The sequence below is a fragment of the Trachemys scripta genome, chromosome 2, assembly GCF_013100865.1.
Source record: "Trachemys scripta elegans isolate TJP31775 chromosome 2, CAS_Tse_1.0, whole genome shotgun sequence".
Taxonomy (NCBI): domain Eukaryota; kingdom Metazoa; phylum Chordata; order Testudines; family Emydidae; genus Trachemys; species Trachemys scripta.
Genome location: NC_048299.1, coordinates 181,751,486 through 181,771,900, shown reverse-complemented (window position 1 = coordinate 181,771,900; position 20,415 = coordinate 181,751,486). Strand labels below are relative to the sequence as shown.

At 40.6% G+C, this 20,415-nt stretch overlaps 1 protein-coding gene across 4 annotated transcripts in view; it reads left to right on the top strand.

The window, feature by feature from the left end:
- NFATC1 (nuclear factor of activated T cells 1) overlaps positions 1 to 16,629 on the top strand; it is a 147,399-nt gene extending 130,770 nt beyond the window's left edge. For all 4 annotated transcript variants that reach the window (XM_034762487.1, XM_034762485.1, XM_034762486.1 and 1 more), the window contains one exon: positions 14,137 to 16,629. In XM_034762487.1, the coding sequence (XP_034618378.1) occupies positions 14,137 to 14,139 (3 nt within the window). In that variant the 3' untranslated portion in view covers positions 14,140 to 16,629. The remainder of the gene's footprint in view (positions 1 to 14,136) is intronic.
- Positions 16,630 to 20,415: the final 3,786 nt, after the last annotated feature.

Below are 20,415 nucleotides of genomic sequence, written 5' to 3'. Positions count from 1 at the left end.
TCCTAGACCATCCCTGAGAAGTGTTTGTCTAGTCTGTTCTTAAAAACATCCAATGACAGAGACCCTTCTTTCTGTATAACTTTGGTAACTGTTGTAAAAGCATCTAAAACTAAACCAAACTTGAGGGCTTACCCCTTAACTTGCCAGGGCCCAAAATTGGAACACATGCACAACAGAGTCCCAAGATGAGAGATACCAAAAATCCCTATTAATTCAAGAAGACCAAAACACTGTTGGATTCATTTCTTCTCTTTTTAAATCCTCATTTTCATAATTCTTTATTACTGATGTAAATAACTTTCAAGAACAAAAGTGAGGGGATGCCAAATTTGTGTGGAACGAAGGTGGTTTTGCAACTAAAACAAGTGAAGAAGCTCCTTAGAATGAGATATAGTTGGGAGACATGCCTTGGGACGAAAAGAGGAAGCCTACCAGGGTTCCATGACTCTGTAGCTTATAAAGTCTCTGGGAGATTTATGATTAAGGCTACGATTTAGTCACAGCAGTCACGGATTCCGTGACTTTATCGGACCTCCGTGACTTCTTCCACTTCAGCTGTCAGCCGCTGAAGCCAGGGCTGGAGACGGGACTATGTGCCCTATCCCTGCTGCAACTGGGGCTGGATGGCTGGAACCAGTACCCTGCAGCCCCTGCCCTGCAGGGCTATGCACCCCTGTCCCGCAGCTGCAGCCAGCTCCAGAGTGGGGGCTGTGCACCCTCCCGCTGTGCTCCATCCCCACAGCTTCTGCTGTGGGCTGCAGCTGGGGCCGTGTGCCCTTGCCCAGCGGCTGCAGTGAGTGCTGTGTTGCCCCCTCATGGCTTCCCAGCACCCTGCGCCTTCCCTCCCCCCCCCCCAACCTCCCGTTGCCGCCTAGACTTGGCAGGGCTGCAGCTGAACTGTGCGCCCCTGTCCCGCAGCTGTGGCCATTGCAGGGGGTCTCAGCCTGTCAGTCGCCGCCCCACCCATGGGACTCCATTCCTCCCCCTACTTAGCCCTCCCGCCCCCCCAGTTATTCTTAGTAAAGTCACGGACAGGTCACTGGCTCCGTGAATTTTTGTTTATTGCCCGTGACCTGTCCGTGACTTTTACTAAAAATAACCGTGACAAAATCTTAGCCCTTACTTATGATCTCCTTGCTGAACTCCTTCCAGTGCAGTTGCTGCAGTATCAAGCCTTTGTTTTTTTGACTACTACAAATATCCTAACCATAGTGGGCTGCTGTACATTGGACCTTCACAGAGCATCTTTTCAGGACACCTTTTCAGCCAGTAGTACCTAATTACAACTTTGCCTGAGCAACTACCCATTTGTACACACAAATGTCAAGAGTGTGTGTGCGTGTAAATTTATCAACCTTAAAAATATCTAGGCTTAGGCTTTATGTAATCTACTGCACATATTGGGACAAATGTGGACCTGGTGTGAACATGTCAACTTCTATAAAGTCAATAGTGTTGCACCTGCTCAGACAAGGTTTGAATATGTCCTGTTATCTGTAGAAGCCATTTCTAGTTTTGAGGCCTGACCTTGCGCTCACTGAAGTCACTGAAGTCACTCCAAATTTTGCCATTGATTCAGTGGAAACAGAAATGGGTCTTTTACTTGTTCTCGGATGTGAAAGGAAAAGGATACTTGATGAAAACTCACCTGTGACTCACCTTCTTTCACACTACATTTTATATATATATATTTTGGCTTATTCGATATGCCCCAGCTGCACCTGAGCTGTTTCTTTTAAAAACACTAACGAAAAGCTGCTCATTGAAGAGTGTTCCTGATGATCACCAGGGGCCACCCTATTATTACATTAAGTCAATTAGAGACCATACATGTATGTCCTGTTGATTTGATTTAGAACTAACTAAAGTTCCAGTAATGTGCAATTACAAGAAACTTAATGACCCCTTTATATCAAATGCAACCTCCATGGCACCTAATATACTTTGATGAATTGCTCATTATGTGCAATGTTAGAAAAACTTCTATAAAGATTAATAATTGTATAATCAATAGAGAAATTCAATCTTGTTTTGGCTCTTTTTAAATTCTGAAATCAATGGACCCTGTTTTGTTCCCTGCTTCCCTTGTGTAACCCCAATGTGTGTGTGTGTGTGTGTGTGTGAGAGAGAGAGAGAGAGAGAGATGATATTTTGTCAGGCTAAGCCACTACTTTGATTATAATAGGAATTCCTCATCAGCCCTTCCTAACACATTCTAAAAAATGTTTGTTCTTTTTCTGTATATACTACTGTCCAGGTGTGCCCAGCTTTTTCTAGCATTGAGGTGTGTTTCTGGATACACGATATCGACAAGTATTAAAGTATCCTACCCAATATGTCCGTAGTGGTAACACTGAGATGTCAGAGTTAGTCTAACCTGCCTGGACCTCCTAAAGCTGAGTGTTAAGTACTCAAAGTCTGAAGCAATCCCTGAATATTTCAGTTTGCGCCATATTTCTCAGGATAATCTGGTATTGTTGCCATATGGTACCACTTGCGGCTGACCAACACCATCCAAAATACCTCCTACCTGGGAAGGGGAGAGAATAGTAGATATGCAGGGTGAAATTACCCAGTTGCAGAAGGCCAAATAAGAACTGTGCAGTACTTAAGCTCTGTTTTAAGGACTTAACTGGAACATGCTGGCCCTCTTCACAAGGATGAATTTCACTTCTAAGGAGACATAAAATAAAACAAAAAAGGAAAAATAGTGCTGTGCTTTGAACTTTCTTTCTCTAATGGGTTCCTCCTCACCACCTCCCTCTGTCATTCCCCACCTTAAGTCAAGCACGAGTATCAAGTCATATTCTGTAGCTAGATTAATGGTGTCCCACATACATTAGATCTGGGCAATCTCCAGAACACTGGAGTTTTATTTTTCCAGATAGCCAGCTGCAGACATACATATGCATGTGCGTGTAAGGGGTAGGAGATAGTACCCTCAGAGCTGTAATAAAAGCCAGAGATAGTAGTTCCCTGATACTAAACTTCAGCAACATGCTTGGTACCTTGGGACTTGAGCTAGCCCCTTATTCATCCCCACCACGCCATGAAAATTACCAGTTTCATAACCCATTCCAGCAGTGGAGTTGAAAATTGTTTTGACTGCGAGCAGGCAAGCAGGCAGACACCGAGGACTGCATGATTTTCAGTGCCACCTCATATAGCTACTTGACCGTCTTCCTTTGTTGCCTCTGCAACAGCTCTAAGGCTTTGACTAGTTTGTTGTAGAGGAGGCAGGAGCTGAGGGTAGTTAGTGTCCTTCACTCCCATGTAACTACCTGGTTCTCTGGAATGGCAATCAGTACCCCTGTAACCATAGGTAATGCAGCCACAAGCTAACCATTAATTACTAATATTTTTTCATCACTAGTTTATGTGAGGACCCATATGAAGCTACAAAGCATATGGAAGTAGAGCATTTCTGTGGCCAGTTCTCTTTGTAATTGTCACACTTCTATCACTATATGGCACTGGAGGATGTACTTGTGAGTTAAGACTGTGAGATTTCACTGAGATAGGGTATAAAGTGTGCACCCACACAGAAAACCGATGCAAAACTAAAATGAGTCAGGATCTTATCAGTTGCTTATTGTGTAGTTCGGTTGGTTGTTGAGATAACGCTGGTACTGGTGACTTGCAACATAGTCAAATAAAATGTGGACACTTTACAACCTGGTGCAATTTTGTGCTGTTTAGCTTGTGGTCCAGGAGTTAGCTACGTCACATGCGGTCAGATTAAATTTCTGAGAAAACAGCAAAAATTATATGGTCAAAACTTTTCAAATGTGGGAATCTAAAGATAGGTGTCTAAATACTTAAATAAAAGTGGCCTGATTTTCAAAGATGCTTGTCTCCATGGGAGCTGCTCAGTTCCTCTGAACATCAGGTGGCTTTAATTTATGGTTATTTTTTGTTTGTAAAATGCTTCGAGATCCCTGGATGGAAGGCCAATTATTTCAAATGTTGCTAGCTCACAATTTTATCATGAGTCTTGTGATATTCAGTGTTTTTCTTAAAGCCCCACCTACTGGAATCAGGAGATGGCATGGAAATCTCAACTTTCATTAAAAAAAAAATTCTGTCATACTTGGGGAGAAAAGGTTGAAAACATGAAGCTTGTGAAGCCTAAATGCTCAAAAACCAGGAGCCCCACAATGTATTATTTTAAAAATCTCATGATTTTTAAGACATTATCATGATATTTTGGGGATTTAAGTCATGATTTTTGAATCCTCGGGGTGCTGTTTTTCTGTTCTAGGAAATAAAATGGAAGGTAACATTGAGGGTATGTCTACACTACCCACTGGATCGGCAGGCAGCGATTGATCCAGTGGGGGTCGATTTATTGCGTCTAGTCTAGACGCAATAAATCGATCCCCGAGTGCTCTCCCGTCAACTCCTGTACTCCACCGTCATGAGAGGTGCAGGCGGAGTCGATGGGGGAGTGGCAGCAGTCAACTCACTGCAGTGAAGACACCACGGTGAGTAGGTCTAAATACGTCGACTTCAGCTACGTTATTCACGTAACTGAAGTTGCGTAACTTAGATCGACCGCCCTCCTCCACCCCTCCAAATTTAGACCAGTCCTCATTGTCAGTTAGAACCGGTCTGAGTCATTTAATTCCAAATGTTAGGGGGTGAAGCTGCATCTTCTGTAGCAAAGAAGTCTGTATGCCTAGGGATGAAGACACACCCTCTCTTCCATCCCACCCAGCTTCTGTCACCACTGATCTTGAGCCTCAGCATCATTATGTGACATTCTCATGAGTCTTTTGTGGCATGGAAATTCCATATAAAACTTGCAACTGTGCCTATTTTGTTTCTCTTACATGTGCTCTTAGGAACGTAAACACATGTTTTTGGTTAAAATGTGGTTTATTTGTCCCCTTACCTCTTTTTGTGTGTCGACTGTGGCTTGCATCATGTCGGGCCAAATCCTGTGGCCTTTACTCAGGCAAATTCCCTGCTGAACTCAGGGGGAGTTTTGCCTGAGTGAAGGCTGCCAATTATAGCCTGTCAAGTTTAAACTTCTGCTTTAAGAAAAACAGTGTCTGATCACTGTTGTCCTTAGAATATAGGGGGGAAAGGTTAAGGGCCAGATCCTAAACTGGTGTAAATCAGTGGAGCTCCCCTGACTTCAGTGCTGTTTCCAGCAGCTGCGGGCCTGGCCCTAAAAATGAATAGAAAAGAGACTCAAAGTGCTCCCAGGCTTTCATCTGTGGTGGATGAAAAACATAAAACTAGCACGTCTTGCATGATGTGATATGGTGAGGCTGGGGACTGGAACTCATTTAGAATGGGCACCCAGTCAAAAGTCCCAGTCAAGTTACTGCCACACAATGTTGTCACCACACTTCAGTGAGGAACTTTTCCCTGTTTAACCCTCCACAATGCTTCCACTGTGGAAGTTTTTGCATTATTTGGCGTTATCGGGCTAAATAAGGAAACAGGTAGTGCAGGTAGGAAAATTATTCCATGTTAATGGCTGACTGTCACGTCTAACAATACTATTCATCCGTGCCAAACCTACATTCATATTGAGGATCATGTTTTATTAAAACCTGCTACTTGTTGTCACTCACTTGCTCCACTGTCCTATTCACTCTTTCCAAAAATAGCATGCCCCGTGGTGATGGCTTATTATGATTAACAGATAAAAATAAGTTTAAGGTTTAAATGCATCCAGGACACCTGAGGTAATACAAGATCTAGACTTCTGCATGGAACGTGTGAAGTTATATTTTCCATTGCTTCACAAGACTGGGGTTTGGGGGTGTTTTTTTATGTTTTGTTTTGAATTCAGTAAGTTTCAAAGTGATTTGTGGTTTCATGTTGCAGACTTGCACCTCAGGAATTAATATCACCACTTTTTGATTATAATTTTTTTCTATTCATAGCATTGTTCCTGCTTTTAAAACACAACTTCTAACAAGACCATTTTTCCCCGATCATTGTTATATAATATTGATATATATATATATATATAGTGATGACATTTATCCATAAAAGAGAATTGCTGCTTATTAAAAGGGAGGGGAGGAAGGCTCTCTGGCAACAAAAGTAGGATTCTACTGTTTCAAAAGAGTGCACACCAGGAGCTGAATCTATTTACTAACTGTCTATGTGTTTATATTTAGCCACTTCTCTTTAAAAAAAAAAATCAACAGGGGAGGCATTTTCCTTGTGGTGTTTCTATTTTCCTACCTATTAATTTGTGACTTCAGACTCCTCATTGATGACGTTGATGTACCGCATTTGGGCTACATAGCTGTAGCCTCTGAAATAAAGTCACATGATAGTACAGGAACCCTAAGGATCTAGATTTGAAGTCTCCAGTGGAAAAATCAAAGGACAGACATTGTAGGCAACAAATGCAAATGCCATAATATGTTACATTACTAAAAGAAAACATAGTATTAGTGCCAACCTCATTGTCTCTAATGTTCTATTTCTTTGGATATAGCTTTTATTTTTATTATTAATTTGCCACGTGCAGACAGTGTGCTCAGTACTGTACAAAATCAAGAAGAAAATGCTGTCCCTGCTCCACAAAGCTTGCAACCTCTGATCTGCTGAAGTCAGTGGGAATTTAGGACACTTAACCCACGGAAAGATTAGCTACTAAATTCAGTACACAGTAGAATCAATACATAATTGTATACATCCATAACACGAACAGAATGAATTGTTTGAGAATACAGTCGGTGCCTTTTTTTTTTCTTTTGTTCAAGTTTAGGTGGGTTATTTTGTTCAGGTCCAGCTTTGCAATCTACTATTGTTCTGTTCCATCTTAAAGGTGATGATCCATACTGTTCATAGTTAAGCAAAATGCACACAGTATAACACTGCATATACAGACAACATAACAGCTGTTAACAAAAGCCTCATCTGAATATGATGCAATAGATTCCTTTGAACATGCTGTATAACCATTCTTAACAATGGGACAAAAAACTCGATCAGAAGAGACTTCACAGCATTTAACTGTTGCTATCTCCATTTGCATAAAAAATGCATAACAATGTTAGTGACTCACAATATATGTGATTAACTGAAGGCCTTTTGATGCCACTTTGTTTTAAATGTATCAGACTTCTTTAAAAAGAAACAAACAGAGTACAGTAAAATCCTCCTGATCAATATAGGCCCTCAGGCATTTCCTCTGTAAACCTCCATCAGACTTCCTCTTGTAATTATTTTGCAGCCTTGCAGTGACTTATGTAGAGAGCTACGCGTGTGGGGAGGAAGGGAGATGGGGGGGAGGCAGATGGCAGCGCATGGAACAGGTGACGTACAGTGTGCACATCTATACCGCTGCAAGCCTTTCTGCCTTAATAACTTGGAAGTCATTCTGTTCTGTATTTTAATACAGAAAGATATTGATAATGGCAGGCCGTGTCTCCTTTTGTAAAATTAAGAAACACCAACACCGTTGCATTTGTAATCTCAAAGTGCAATCATTTATTTATGTAGCATTACTAGTATTTGTACCAGGGATGGGGGAGGGTTCACTGAAGGTAGCTTCTTGCCTGGAGCAAAAAGACATCAGTAGTGGTTTGGGTTCTTTATAGGTAAAGTGTGTAATCGGAAAGGAATGTAACTATAACCCACAGCCTCATTCGGCATTCTGATGATACAGAACTCTCAGGCCCCGATCCAACTCTGCTGAAGTAAATGGAAAGTCACTTATTTCAGTGGGTTTTGGATCAGGCCCATAGTGCTGTCTGATGAACTTGCCAGCTTCAACCAATCAGAAACTTGAAACATAATCAGGGAAGGAAGGTGAACAAGGAAAGTTGTGTTAATGTCAAATTCTCTCTTCCCTACATCCTAGTGAAGTACTTAGGCTTACTGTAATATATTTTAAAAAATCAGTGCTACCTATCTTACAGCATTACCCAAGGGTTAACTCCAGCTTCTTACCTGCTGCAGGCTACAACTCCCAGCCCAAGTGAGGGCCACAGAAGGGCCTGAATGGAGCAGGACCAGTACAATTCTGTTGCAGAGGCAAGAGCAAAAGCAAAGAGGCCTCTCAAAGGGCTTAGCGCCCCCCCCCCCCCCGAGCAGTGTATCGCACAGCTTCACTGTGGCCTCGGCTGTGGTTCTACTCAGGCAGTGTGCAGGGAGAAGGATGTAGGCACTTGCACCTACAGCTAAGCAAAGTAGCTCTGTGGTAGCAGAAATATTCCTGGGTAGGCACCTTAAACACTTTATGAAACAGAAGCTCGGAAGTGTAGGTAGGGGCTATTATTTGTAATAAAGTTCATACATATCAGGATACATTCTTAAAGGGGCATTCTCCTGGCTTCTTAATCTACGAAGGCAACTTTCTACATCTAAGTTTTGGGCATCTGTGGCTCTAAAGTCAGTTGTTGTTTTGGAGTCTCTTTGGGAACATTTGGCCCTTGAGACACAGTATAATATTGTAAAGCCATAGGGGAGCTGATCTAGCGTTCTTTGTGCAGCAAAGACCTTACCCCAGTAGTTTATGGACCTGTTTCACATTGGCATTATTTCCATTTTACATCTATGTAACTCCTTTGATTTGAGTGGAAGGACACCACACAGTGGTGTATCAGACTTGATGTTGAGTGTGCAAGGAAAGCAGAACTTGGCCTAGGAAGAATAAATATTTTATTAAACCAAAGTGCAATATTGTTATCTCTATTCAAAGCAGTAGTCAAATATAAGGAAAGCAGAAGTTTGCAGAAAACTTTTCCTTTTATTTATGTTTGATGCGAATCCATGCTATAGACCAAAAATTTAAAAGATATTTCATTTCCTATAAAGTTCCTATCCATATAAGGAATCCATGTTTCTTTAACTATGCAGGTCTGTCTCATCTTACGCGGGGGTTCCGTTCCGCGGTTAGCGCGTAAAGCGAAAACCGCGTATAGCCAAAACCCCATTGAGTTCAATGGCGGGCGAAATCGCCCGCACTACAGGTATAGTATTAAAACTGTTGTTTTTCTCCTTTTTTTTTTTTTTGTTTTTTTGTTTTTGCCGACCGCGTAAAGTTGAAATTGCGCATGTTAAATGCGCGTAAGATGTGACAGACCTGTATCCGGTACCCTGTTTAAAAAGTAGGAACTTTACATGTTGCATCCGTGAGATATTGATTTTGCTATTTAGTAAAACAAAAGTTTCCATTTCAAGGACATTTTAAAGCAAAGTTAAATATAAGAAGAAAAAACTCCTTATTAAACTAAATTGTGGTGTAACAGCTCACCACATCCTGCTGCAGTGGCATCTGATGTTTAGCAAAGGAAAGGTTTCTCTTTCAGGCTTCTGACAGGTACAATGGTCACATGTTACCTGCATTTCTCAGCACTATTATTTTTTTTACTTGATGTCAGTGGAAAAGCTGAACATGAAAATGGAAAATATCTGTTAAGAGAGGGCATTGTGGGGAACTGTAGGTGTTAGCTACCAAAGCAACAATGCCTATCTCTCCCCTCCCCCTACCCCCCCCCCCCCCCCCCCGAAAAAACACCAAAAAAACAAACTAAAAAAATCTGATGACAAATGCACTGTAAATCATCATACTCAGCTCTTTGAATTGACAGGAAGGAATCTGTTGTTCTACAGGAACTATTGTTCTAGACTGTAGGCATTGAAAGTTAGAGTGTTTAGTTCTATTCCAGATCTGCCACTGAGGCCAAGTCTACACTGCAGGCTTCTGCCTACATAGTTATGACGGTCAAGGGTATGAAGAGGTGTGATCCTTGACTGAAACAGCTCTGTTGGCACAAGTCGCTAGTGCTGATGCAATCATACCAACAAAATTGCACTTTATCAGTATAGCTTGTTTCACTCATGGGGCCGTTTTACTATACTGCTACAAAACAACAAACGAGCAACATTTGCCCAGTATAGTAAACCTGTGTATCTATACCAACAAAGTTTCCCTATTGTAGACGTAGCCTGAATTACTGTACGACTTCCGGCAAGTCAGGGCTTATCTACATGGAGCAGCAATGCGCGCAAGAGGGGTGTGATTTCTAAAGCACATCAACATGTTGTGCACTAATTGGCCCATGTAGACCCTTCTGGCACAAACTAAAATGCCCTACTGTGCATTAATATAAATGGGACTACTTTAATGTGCACTAGTGAACTTTTTGTTCATGTTAGCCGGGTCTATATGAGTCAGCTAGTGCACAGCAGGGTGCACATTAGAAATCACACCCCTCTAGTGTACATTGCTGTTCTTTGGAGACAAGCCCTTAGTTAATTCTGCATGCCTCAGTTTCCCCATGTGTAAAATGGGTATAGTAACACATACTGCACCAGAGTTCTATGATTGTTATGTTAATTGCTGTGTGTAAAGCCATTAGTTAACATGGATTATGTGAGTGCAAAATACTGCCACTACTGGGATGTTTTGGCAAGTGAGCAGTCATGTGCCCTGTGCCCAAAGACCAAGTTTGCTTTAGAAATGAACTCCAATATAAGCCAAAATATTCCTGGTGCTACTTACTCCATATACACCATACCACCTCGTTTCAGTAACAGATTTGCAATCCAAAGCTTGCCCATACATGAGAGCAATAGGTGAATCTCACTGAACAACATGTTGAATTTTTTGCTTGACCAGAAGCAAGTAAGAGGGAGCAGGAGCCATTCCATTATGGTCTGCATAGTAGGAGTGCATTTCACTTGCGGTGTGGAGCCTGGTTGTAGCCATATGGTACTGACAGAAAAGCAGGGTTCTTAATAAAGGTGCTAGATGCATGTAGATGGAGAAAGTGCAGAGTTTCATTAGTCAGTCACAGCAAACATCACATAAAAGAGCACGTACTTTGGTCCTAGACCGCACATACATGCTGAATGATTTCTGCCTGCTCACACCCACTGAAGGGCATTCCCTCCCAGGCTCAGGTGCTTCAGTGGGCAGCAAGGGAAAGCCCGCTCTTAGCATACTTCTACTGTTCCTTCCCCTTTTATCTTCTCAGACACATGTTATTTTCCACTTGTATCTGTATTGCAAGACTTACGATCTTTCAATACTTATTGCTGGGCAATAAGATAGAAATTCTTTTGCATCAAGCCATCCTTTGTTCCGCAGTGTAAACCTCATTCCAGTACACGCTTTAAAGGACTCGTTCTTTTCATTTATTGGCAGGGTAAAAAAAAATGAAATGAAGTAAAGAATCACACAGAAAAGACTTGGAGACCTATCCTTGAATTCGCTATAGGTTACAATAGATGAGAGTGATGTGGAACCATGCTGCCAGCTACTATTCTGGTTCCTTATCACATCTCAGTTCCCTCGTTTTGGACATTTTGTGGCTATCCAATGACAATGGCTACATTGTAGGCAAGGTTCAACTATCTCTTGGGTATCTGTTGGCATGGTGGAGTGGCTGTTGTTCAACAGATGTTCTTGGCATCTGCTTCATCAATTAGTGCTTGTGCACCACAGGTAAATTGAATAGTATCACCATTCTTAATTTTTACAACATGGTGGAGTGGCTGTCGTTCAACATCTGTTGAACAGAAAATTGTGCGTGGCTGTCACACCTAAAAAACAGCGGAAGTCCACCTATAGCGAGAAAACTATATATAAGGTGAGCATGATCCTCAAACCCTCATCCCCCTGATCCCCGGTGACTTCAAGAGCTCCCAGATTTGGCCCTGATACTATTGGGTTTCATTATTTTGAGTTAGACAAGATGTTGGTGAATGGTAGTTGTGATCTAGTGGACTAGGCCTGGGGCTGGGAGACTTGGGGCTGGATTCCATTCCCAAACGCTAGGGAATTGCTGTCTGACTTTGAGAGAGTCGCTGAATAGCAATTGGTAACATTTTCAAAAGCATTTAAGTGACTGAGGGATCCAAAGTCCTATGTTCAAAAGTGACTTAAGGCACTTAGGAGCCTAAGTCTCACTGAACGTCTATAGCTCAAAAAGCCAAAGGTGCTGAAGTCATTTTTGAATATACAACTTAGCTCCTCATTCAATTAGGTGCTTTCGAATTTTTTTCCCGTTTGCCTTAGTCAGTTTTTGCTGCTTTTTGACCTTTCCCTTGCCATCTGTGTCAGGTATTCCAAGTTAAAGTAAATCACACTTTCCTTGACTAGACTACAGAACATGACATGCTCTTGGCCTGAGAGTCAAGAGATGTACGTTCTACTGGTTTTCCTACTAACTTATGTGGACAAGCTCCTTGATCTCACTGCCTCAGTTTCCCCATATGTGAAATGTTGATAATAACACCTATCTACCTCCTTTCCAGAGCTGTTGTGAGGATAAATTAATATTTCTAAAGCAGTATATATAAAGGCTAAGTGGTAGTATGAATAATATCTGATTATTATTCAGCGTTAAAGAAACATATAGCGTTGAAGCAAAGGTGTAACTCTATATCTGGCCCTCAGGTAGTTTGCACTTGTTGCCACATTTTACATGCCATATGATTTGTAGTGTAGCCAGTGTTGCCAGAGATGCTTATCAAGGTAACTTCCTTGACAAGAGTGTCATGGAAAATCTTTCCCACAGCATAAGTGTTTGCGTTCGGGGAGAGGTGCAGTTCAGAAAGCTGTCCTGAGCCTTGTAACCTGTAAGTCTGTGGTATTATTACCCTTAATAGGCTATATGCAACGTACCTCCTTGTCACAGTGCAGGGGCTGTGGCCTAAATTGGCTTCCACTGGTTACTAATATGAAAGATAAACTCCACGACACCATCAAAAGAAGTGTTTGTGTCTTTACATGTCATTTCCATACTGCTCTTATAGGTTTTTTTAAATGAACAGGTAATCACCAATACCACTGCTAGTCCATGGCTGAAGAAGGACCTGCTTATGAATTGGTATCTATCAATCCACTGACCACCTTCTGGGACTCAAATCCTGACTGATTCGTGTACTGTTGGTATAAAATGTGCAATAGGTCTGAAGAAAAAACATGTTCAACAACTAATTGCTTCAGGAAGTTGATTTTAGCCAGGCCTGGCTTTCGCCAACAAACACATGGAGTTATCTGGATGGCAGCGAACTGCAGCCCACGAGCGAAGGGAAACTTGGGCTTTTCCATGGTCATTCCATGACGTGGGCATGTGTTTCCGCCTCCCAGTAATGTTAGGAAACTCAGCAGCGATGACAGCCTCACTGATGGCATTTTGTCTATCTTCATGTAAATCAGGTGGTCGCAGTGGTTGCAGGGAGGTGGGGTGGAAATAGAAGGGATGTTGTGCAGTTCACTGTAGATGGCCTTTGCCAGGTTCAGTCATTTCCTGTCCGTCTGCCAAAAATCACAAGCTGATAAATGGACATAGGTTGAGTGTGGGAAACTATATGGGTTGATGATCTTTGAAGGGGAGGGAGTGAGGAGAATGAAAGAAGAGTCACGAGTAAAGAAAACAATGCTTTTATTAGTGGAGATGCAGTCTGACTGGCTGATGCTGAGATAATGTGTCTTGCTTATTCTTTTCTTCAACTTCTGGCCAGGGTTTGAACTTGCTCCTGCCCAGCTCTCAGTCTTTATTCACACATTCATGGCTGTTGATCAACATGAAAGGAGAGTATTTTTATTCATTTTACAGCGACCAGTAATGGAGAAACACGCACACACATTTTTATCATCATTATTATTATTATTTATTAATGATACCACACACTGCAAGAGCCCACATGCGTAGTCCTGTTCTGCAGAGGCATTGCAGCTTCAAGTGCTCAGTTCAGCACCCGGCAGCTTTGCGTTTTGCGCACGCCACTCTTGTGGAAAGAGGGCTAACAAGCAGTCCTATGGGCTATTTGCATGGAGTAGATAACGTATTCTAAGACTTTCCAGGGTTCGTTACTTTGAGCTTCAGAGCTTGTTCTAAATGACATGTTTTTACTTGTAACTAATTAAAAATGTTAAATATGTTTAATGCAATAGAAGACCCAAGATGCCCTGTTTTTGTGATGTATTTTGCATGTTAATAACCATGGTTAATCCTGCTCTTTTGCACATAGGTCAGCCTATATCAGTTACTTATTAATATTACACTTAGTGTTCTAAACGATAGCGAAACCATGAAGAAAGTGATACAAGCTTCATTTAACGTATTTTACAGCAGAAGAAATAGTAATTGTACAGCAGTTTCATTCTAATCGTTCTTTTTTTTCCCTTGTGTTCTTTCTTTACAGTAAACGAAATTATCAGGAATGACCTCTCCAGCACCAATGTCCATTCAGAGCTTGCAATACTGGACTAGTTCAAATCCATATACTTTTAGCTCAGCTGGTATACCAGCTACAGCACAGAGCTGTCGTAACTGAATAAACTGAAGTCATTACCTGGTACCACTCTGATCTTCCACCTTACTGAATGTTAGGAACTGAAGATTTACCTCTTGCCTACAAAAAAGTATCTCTTCAACCATCGAAACATCTTCTTTAAAGAAAATCATCTCAAGAGGAGAAAAAAAGGGGAGGGAATAAACTCTAAGGTGGCACATTTCATGGGATAAAACTGGGAAATTCAACAAAAGCTGATGGCTTGTCCCCAGCATTGAGCCTTTTGGCACCACTGGAATTCAGCCCTGGAAGTGCCTTATTTTACCAGATTGTGGCATCAGGACATTTTTAATAGGCTTTGAATTTTCTACCATAAAAAGTATTTGTAGGTGCAGAAGCTATAACGCTTGCATTCTGGCAATTGATATTTTAAAAATCACAAGACAGCCGGTTGGAAAGGGAATAACATCCCTACTCAAAGTCAAAGACATTTATGAATTCCAGAATTTCTTCAGCTTTTCCTCTGCTGTAATGTACAGCCTGTTGCCTTATTCTCAGTGCATTTCAAAAGCCTCCCAATTTGTCATCTCAGCTCTTTCTTTTTTTTCATATACTGTCCTTATTCTCTGCTAGTGAATCATAGGATTGTTAGTCATAGCATGTTAAGATTTTGATTTTAATCTGGCTTCAGTCATAGCACAAGTATGTTGAATAGCACAAAATAATAAGGTTGATGGACAAAAAAATTGAAATCTATCTATTACACGATAGATGTATGTGTATGCATGTACATACATTCTAGTATATATGCATATATTTATATATGACAAGTAATATAGGTGATTGCCTGGCGAGGGCACTGAATTCAGCAATAATTTCCATTTCTGCGAATGGATTTCAGATCCCAAACAATGTTTCAGCTACTTTTGTTGACGGTTTGTAACACCTAAGACAGGTATGCATTTTCTTTCCTCATGCAGTTAAGCAAGCACTTTAGACAGTCAAGAAAGATGCATACAAAATACATAATTATTTACCAAATGGCAAAATATGAAATAAAGAAATTGTAAATACCATTATGAAAGAGTGTAAAATATTTGTTCAATTATAAGATTATTATTTCACGGAAGCCTTATAATTCTCTGCTACATGTACGAAAAATAATATTACCAAAAAACAAATGTTTAATATGCAACGCTGTACAATATGTTTTCAGATTAGCTAATGTTTATGGCGCACCAGATAGGCTTGTAGCGTAGTCTTTAACATTGTATTTTGTACAATCAATTGCTTATTATATAACTAGCAATGACTTCTTATTTCATATAACCAAAAAAAAAAAAAGAGAGCATGGTTTAATTTAAAAATGTTTAACGTTAATATTGTGCCTTAGGAATCAGCGACCCCTACTGGAAATATGCCTGAACAACACCTCTGTGCTGAGGTCGTAACTAATTAACCACAATGTTATAAAAATTGAACAGATTTCACAAAAAAGTGAAATTCTCCTAAACATTTTTTAAATATATTATTCTGTACAATTATGTCTTACTTTCTTTTTTTTTTAAATATTGAAAGCCATATATGTCACATTTGCACATTACTGTGAAGACATGAGAATATAATATGGCTCTATGTACATATTATGCTGTTTCTGGTCCTAATAGTAGTCTGTAATTCCCAATCTGTTTAATCCCAGTTATTTACCCTGTGTTTAGCATTGTAGAACTTGCATGAAACATTTCTTGTAGACTGCCACATTAAAAAAATAAAAAGTTTGACACATGTCAGCTTAACTTGTAGTTAGAAAAATAGATCCAATAAAGCAAGTCTGGAAGCTAGTGTTAGAGTGGTTCATTTTATGTTACCTTAAAAAATCTTCCTTTCTCATATAAAATAAGCATTTTTACATTATATACATATATACATATATATCACACGCTCCTCTATTTGAAGCTATTTGCATCCCGCTGCAGCCTACTAATATACTTACCTTATTAGAGAAGTAAATGCCTTTTGACAACAGAATCACACTTTTTTTTCCTTCTTTTAAGAGACATTACTGCCAAAGAAATAAAAATTGATATATGATATAATTCTCAGATGCTATTCACTCTGTACTTCAGAAATGTCAATAAAGTGTGAGTGGAGGAACCTATTACAGAAATATCCTTGGTGAGGCTTTGAACCCCTCCTCCCACACACACACTGTCTGCATTTCTGCAATAACTTTAGCAAGATAATCAACTGTATGTTTTGAATATGTTGCACCTCCTTTGTCCTTAATTTTTATTTTTCTTCTTTAAGCTATTCTGAAAAAAAAAATCTGTTACTTTTAAGCCTGGATAATGGAAGATTATGCATCTCTTGTATATGTATTCATAAAATAAAAAAATGCAAGCAGAAATCTTTCCCTTATGAGTATGATACCTTATATTTGTACGTGTGTTGTAGTTGTTAATTTTATTTTTAAAAAAACTGTTTTCACCAGGGTTTTTTTTCTTTTGTTTGGTTGGGGGTTTTTTTGTTTTGAAAAACAATGGTTCTGAACTGAGCAATTATTTCCCTGGAAAACCGTTGTAAAAACGTACAAAGTGCCCTTTGCATGTATGTTTAAAAAACAACCCAAGACATTTTCTTTTCTCCATGGATGATTCTCACCTTTAAAAATCCCTGACAGATCAATTTTGAAAATGAATCAAACAGTACAATATTAGCCTTGCAATCAAATATTTGCATTGTCATTGTATTAATTGCACCACTTTCTGTTCTGTAACCCCCTGGAAGCCATTCTGAAGTCTATTAGCTGCAGCGGGCAGGATTTGGCCCTGCTGTTTTTAATTCAGCATATGAATGAGGTCTTTATGTTGGATTGGGGGTGTATTGCACACACATAAAGAAAAATTCACTTCACCGAGCCCGTGGGCAGTCTGTCGTGCCAAGAGCAAGGATATAGAAGCTTTGTAGTATGGTACCTCGCCCCATAGAATGTTTTGTTTCTTCTGAAAAAACTAGGAGGATGTGAACATAATCAAAGTTTGGCTGAACTCTCTGAGTTTCTGGGTCATCTCATCAGATGCTGCAGTTGTATGTAACACTGTAACTATGTAACACTGACTCATCCAAATCACAGGAAAAAAACTGATATAAGTTTATTTGAGTTTAATTAGGAAATATACATAATGAACTACCATTCCACAGTCACCATGACCCTGATTCAGTAAAGCATCTATAATCAGGAAAGCTCTTAAGCATTCGCTTAAGTGTTCCACTGAAAAGGGGTGGACCTATGCATGTGTTTAAACACTTTCCTGAATCACAGCCTATCTTTGCTTTGCATTTTGTCTTTAAGTTTAGTCTGAGACATTCTCTAGAAATGATATTCAGCTTGCTCTTGTTCTTGTTGAAGTCAATATCAAAATCCTCATTTGACTGCAGTGAGTGCATGATCAGGTCGATGGCAAATCCTGGCGGTGGCGTGCAGGATATGTTATGCCACAGAGTAAAGCTGACTGCAGCCACATTGTGGTGTGTAGCTACACATATCAGTGAAAGGCTCTGGCAGGGAAGGCAATGGGGAAAGGCTCTGGCAGTGGGGAGCATCGGGAAAATCTCCACTTGTTCTCCATCTGTAAAATGGAAATTATAATACTTTCCTCACAGAGATGATGTGAGGATTCTTGTTGTGAAGTTCTCTGAAGATGGACATAGTAAGTAGCCTATTATAAATTCTTTGCTACCACCCTATGATTGTGGCCACATTTTATACAAAAATAAAATGTCCGCTCACACACTGAATTCATTTGAGCCACATGTTTTGGTCACGGTGCTACTTGACTTCGTATAAGCTTCCCTTTCTTTCCATTGCCACGAACCCCCAAGTCATAATACAGCAGACCCAGCCATGCCAAGTACATCAACCACATCTTGACCATAATTCTTTAAGCAAAAAATTGTCTTTAACAAATTCCTAGCTGACTACATTCATTCATAACCAAAGCATAAAGTGAATCCCACACATGCATCTGGTACTGTTTGACTGAATAGTCTTCCTGGAACTGCGCCTTCCAGATTTCCCTCTAGAGCTGAAAATGGCAAATTTCAAGGAGTTAAATTCCTTGGATAGCTCTGCACTGCCATGAAGCTAAACTTTCCTCTACCATGTGTGTAATTTTACTGTGTTCATCTTTCTCATTTTACTGAATTTGTCTCAATAAAAAACAAAACAAACAAAAACACTCTAGTGAAGTATACAGTTGAGGAGAGAGAAGTCCAGGGCCACAGCATAAATCGTGCTTAGGCAGTCGTCAAATGGGTGTTTTTATAAATTTTTAAAACATGCCAATTTTTCAACATCCTGTGCAGATAACTCATTGGGCTGCTCATCAGAACAAAGCATTCCCAGTTTTTCTAACTCGTGCACATTTCTCCAACAAACAGATTAACCACTTGACGTTTTTTATTTGCCTGCCTTTTTTCTGCTTTTTCAGTGACCAAGTATTATTCTTTTCTAACTCATTTGATCCTGTTTCACACATGCACACACACACACGCACACAGGTCTTGATTCTGCTCTTTTCAGGTAGCCAAATTATATGTTCAGTGCAGATCAGTTACAGATTCGCGTATGGTTGGATTCAATTATTAAGCCATTCCGGACTCCAAAACCAACTTTTTTCTCTTCTTTTTTTGGCTAAGACTATATTTTTGGATCGTGCAAACTTGAGGAGATTTAACAGCTGGAAAGAGCTGAGCATCCAAGATTTAAACCCACTGGTAATACTCCTGATGCTTATGGTATACCATGTGCACCTTGGCTTTTACTATTTAAGCCAAAAAGCGGCTTATCCGGTGCTCATTTAGCTACCTAAACTATAGGGAATTAGGAGTTTACTGTTTGAATGTGCTGCTAACTCAGTTTATTCATTTTAGGGGATGCCAATGTAAAAAAAAAGCCAGGGGGTGGGGGGATATGTGGGCAGGGGTTCCAAATACTCACATGGCATCCATTCTGCCCTCCCAAAATGTAGAAACTCTTTCAGTCCCACATGCTGCTCCTGGCCCTATTTGTTGCCCCCATGTCATTGAACAATAGACAAATTCTGGGGAGAACATAACATAATGTTACAGAACATATTTGCAACACACATCAAATATCTCATTACCAAATTTACACCTACTGGGGCAGATTCTCCAATCTGGACTTAGACTTTAGAATCATAGACTTTAAGGTCAGAAGGGACCATTATGATCATCTAGTCTGACCTCCCGCACAACGCAGGCTACAGAATCTCACCCACCCACTCCTGTATCAAACCTGTGTCTGAGCCATTGAAGTCCTCAAATCATGGTTTAAAGACTTCAAGACGCTGAGAATCTTCCAGCAAATGACCCATGTCCTGTGCTGCAGAGGAAGGCAAAAAACCCCCAAGGCCTCTGCCAATCTGCCCTGGAGGAAAATTCCTTCCCGACCCCAAATATGGCGATCAGCTAAACCCTGAGCATGTGGGCAAGACTCACCAGCCAGACACCCAGGAAAGAATTCTCTGTAGTAACTCAGATCCCACCCCATCTAACATCCCATCACAAGCCATTGGGCATATTTACTGCTAATAGTCAAAGACCAATTAATTGCCACAATTAGGCTATCCCATTATACCATTCCCTCCATAAACTTATTAAGCTTAGTCTTGAAGCCAGATATGTCTTTTGCCTCCACTACTCCCCCTGGAAGGCTATTCCAGAACTTCACTCCTCTGATGGTTAGAAACCCTCGTCATGTACCTGGTGCAGCTTGGGGATAAGGTTTGAAAGATGCTTTATTTCACCTTTGCTCACCCTAGGGTCACTGGGTACTAGACCAGTCCCCTGGAAAAATTGTTAGCTACCCACAGCCCCCCACCAGAGGCAGTTCCAGAAGCTGGAAATTGGCAGTGTGCAAGATGAATGTCCCTGCCTGATCCCCTTTCCTTTGGTCACTCCACCTATGCTAAAAGCCAGGAGAGAGATGATATAGGAGCTCCCACGGCAGTCGTACACCACCAGAGATTTCCATTATGAAGAGGGAATCCTTCTAGAGCTCTTTAAGTCAAAATGAGGCCAAAGAACAGGGCCCTAGTACCAAATTCAGAGTTGGGGTATCTGGATGCAATTCTGTCTTGGCATTAGTGGGAAGTGGGTTGCATCTGC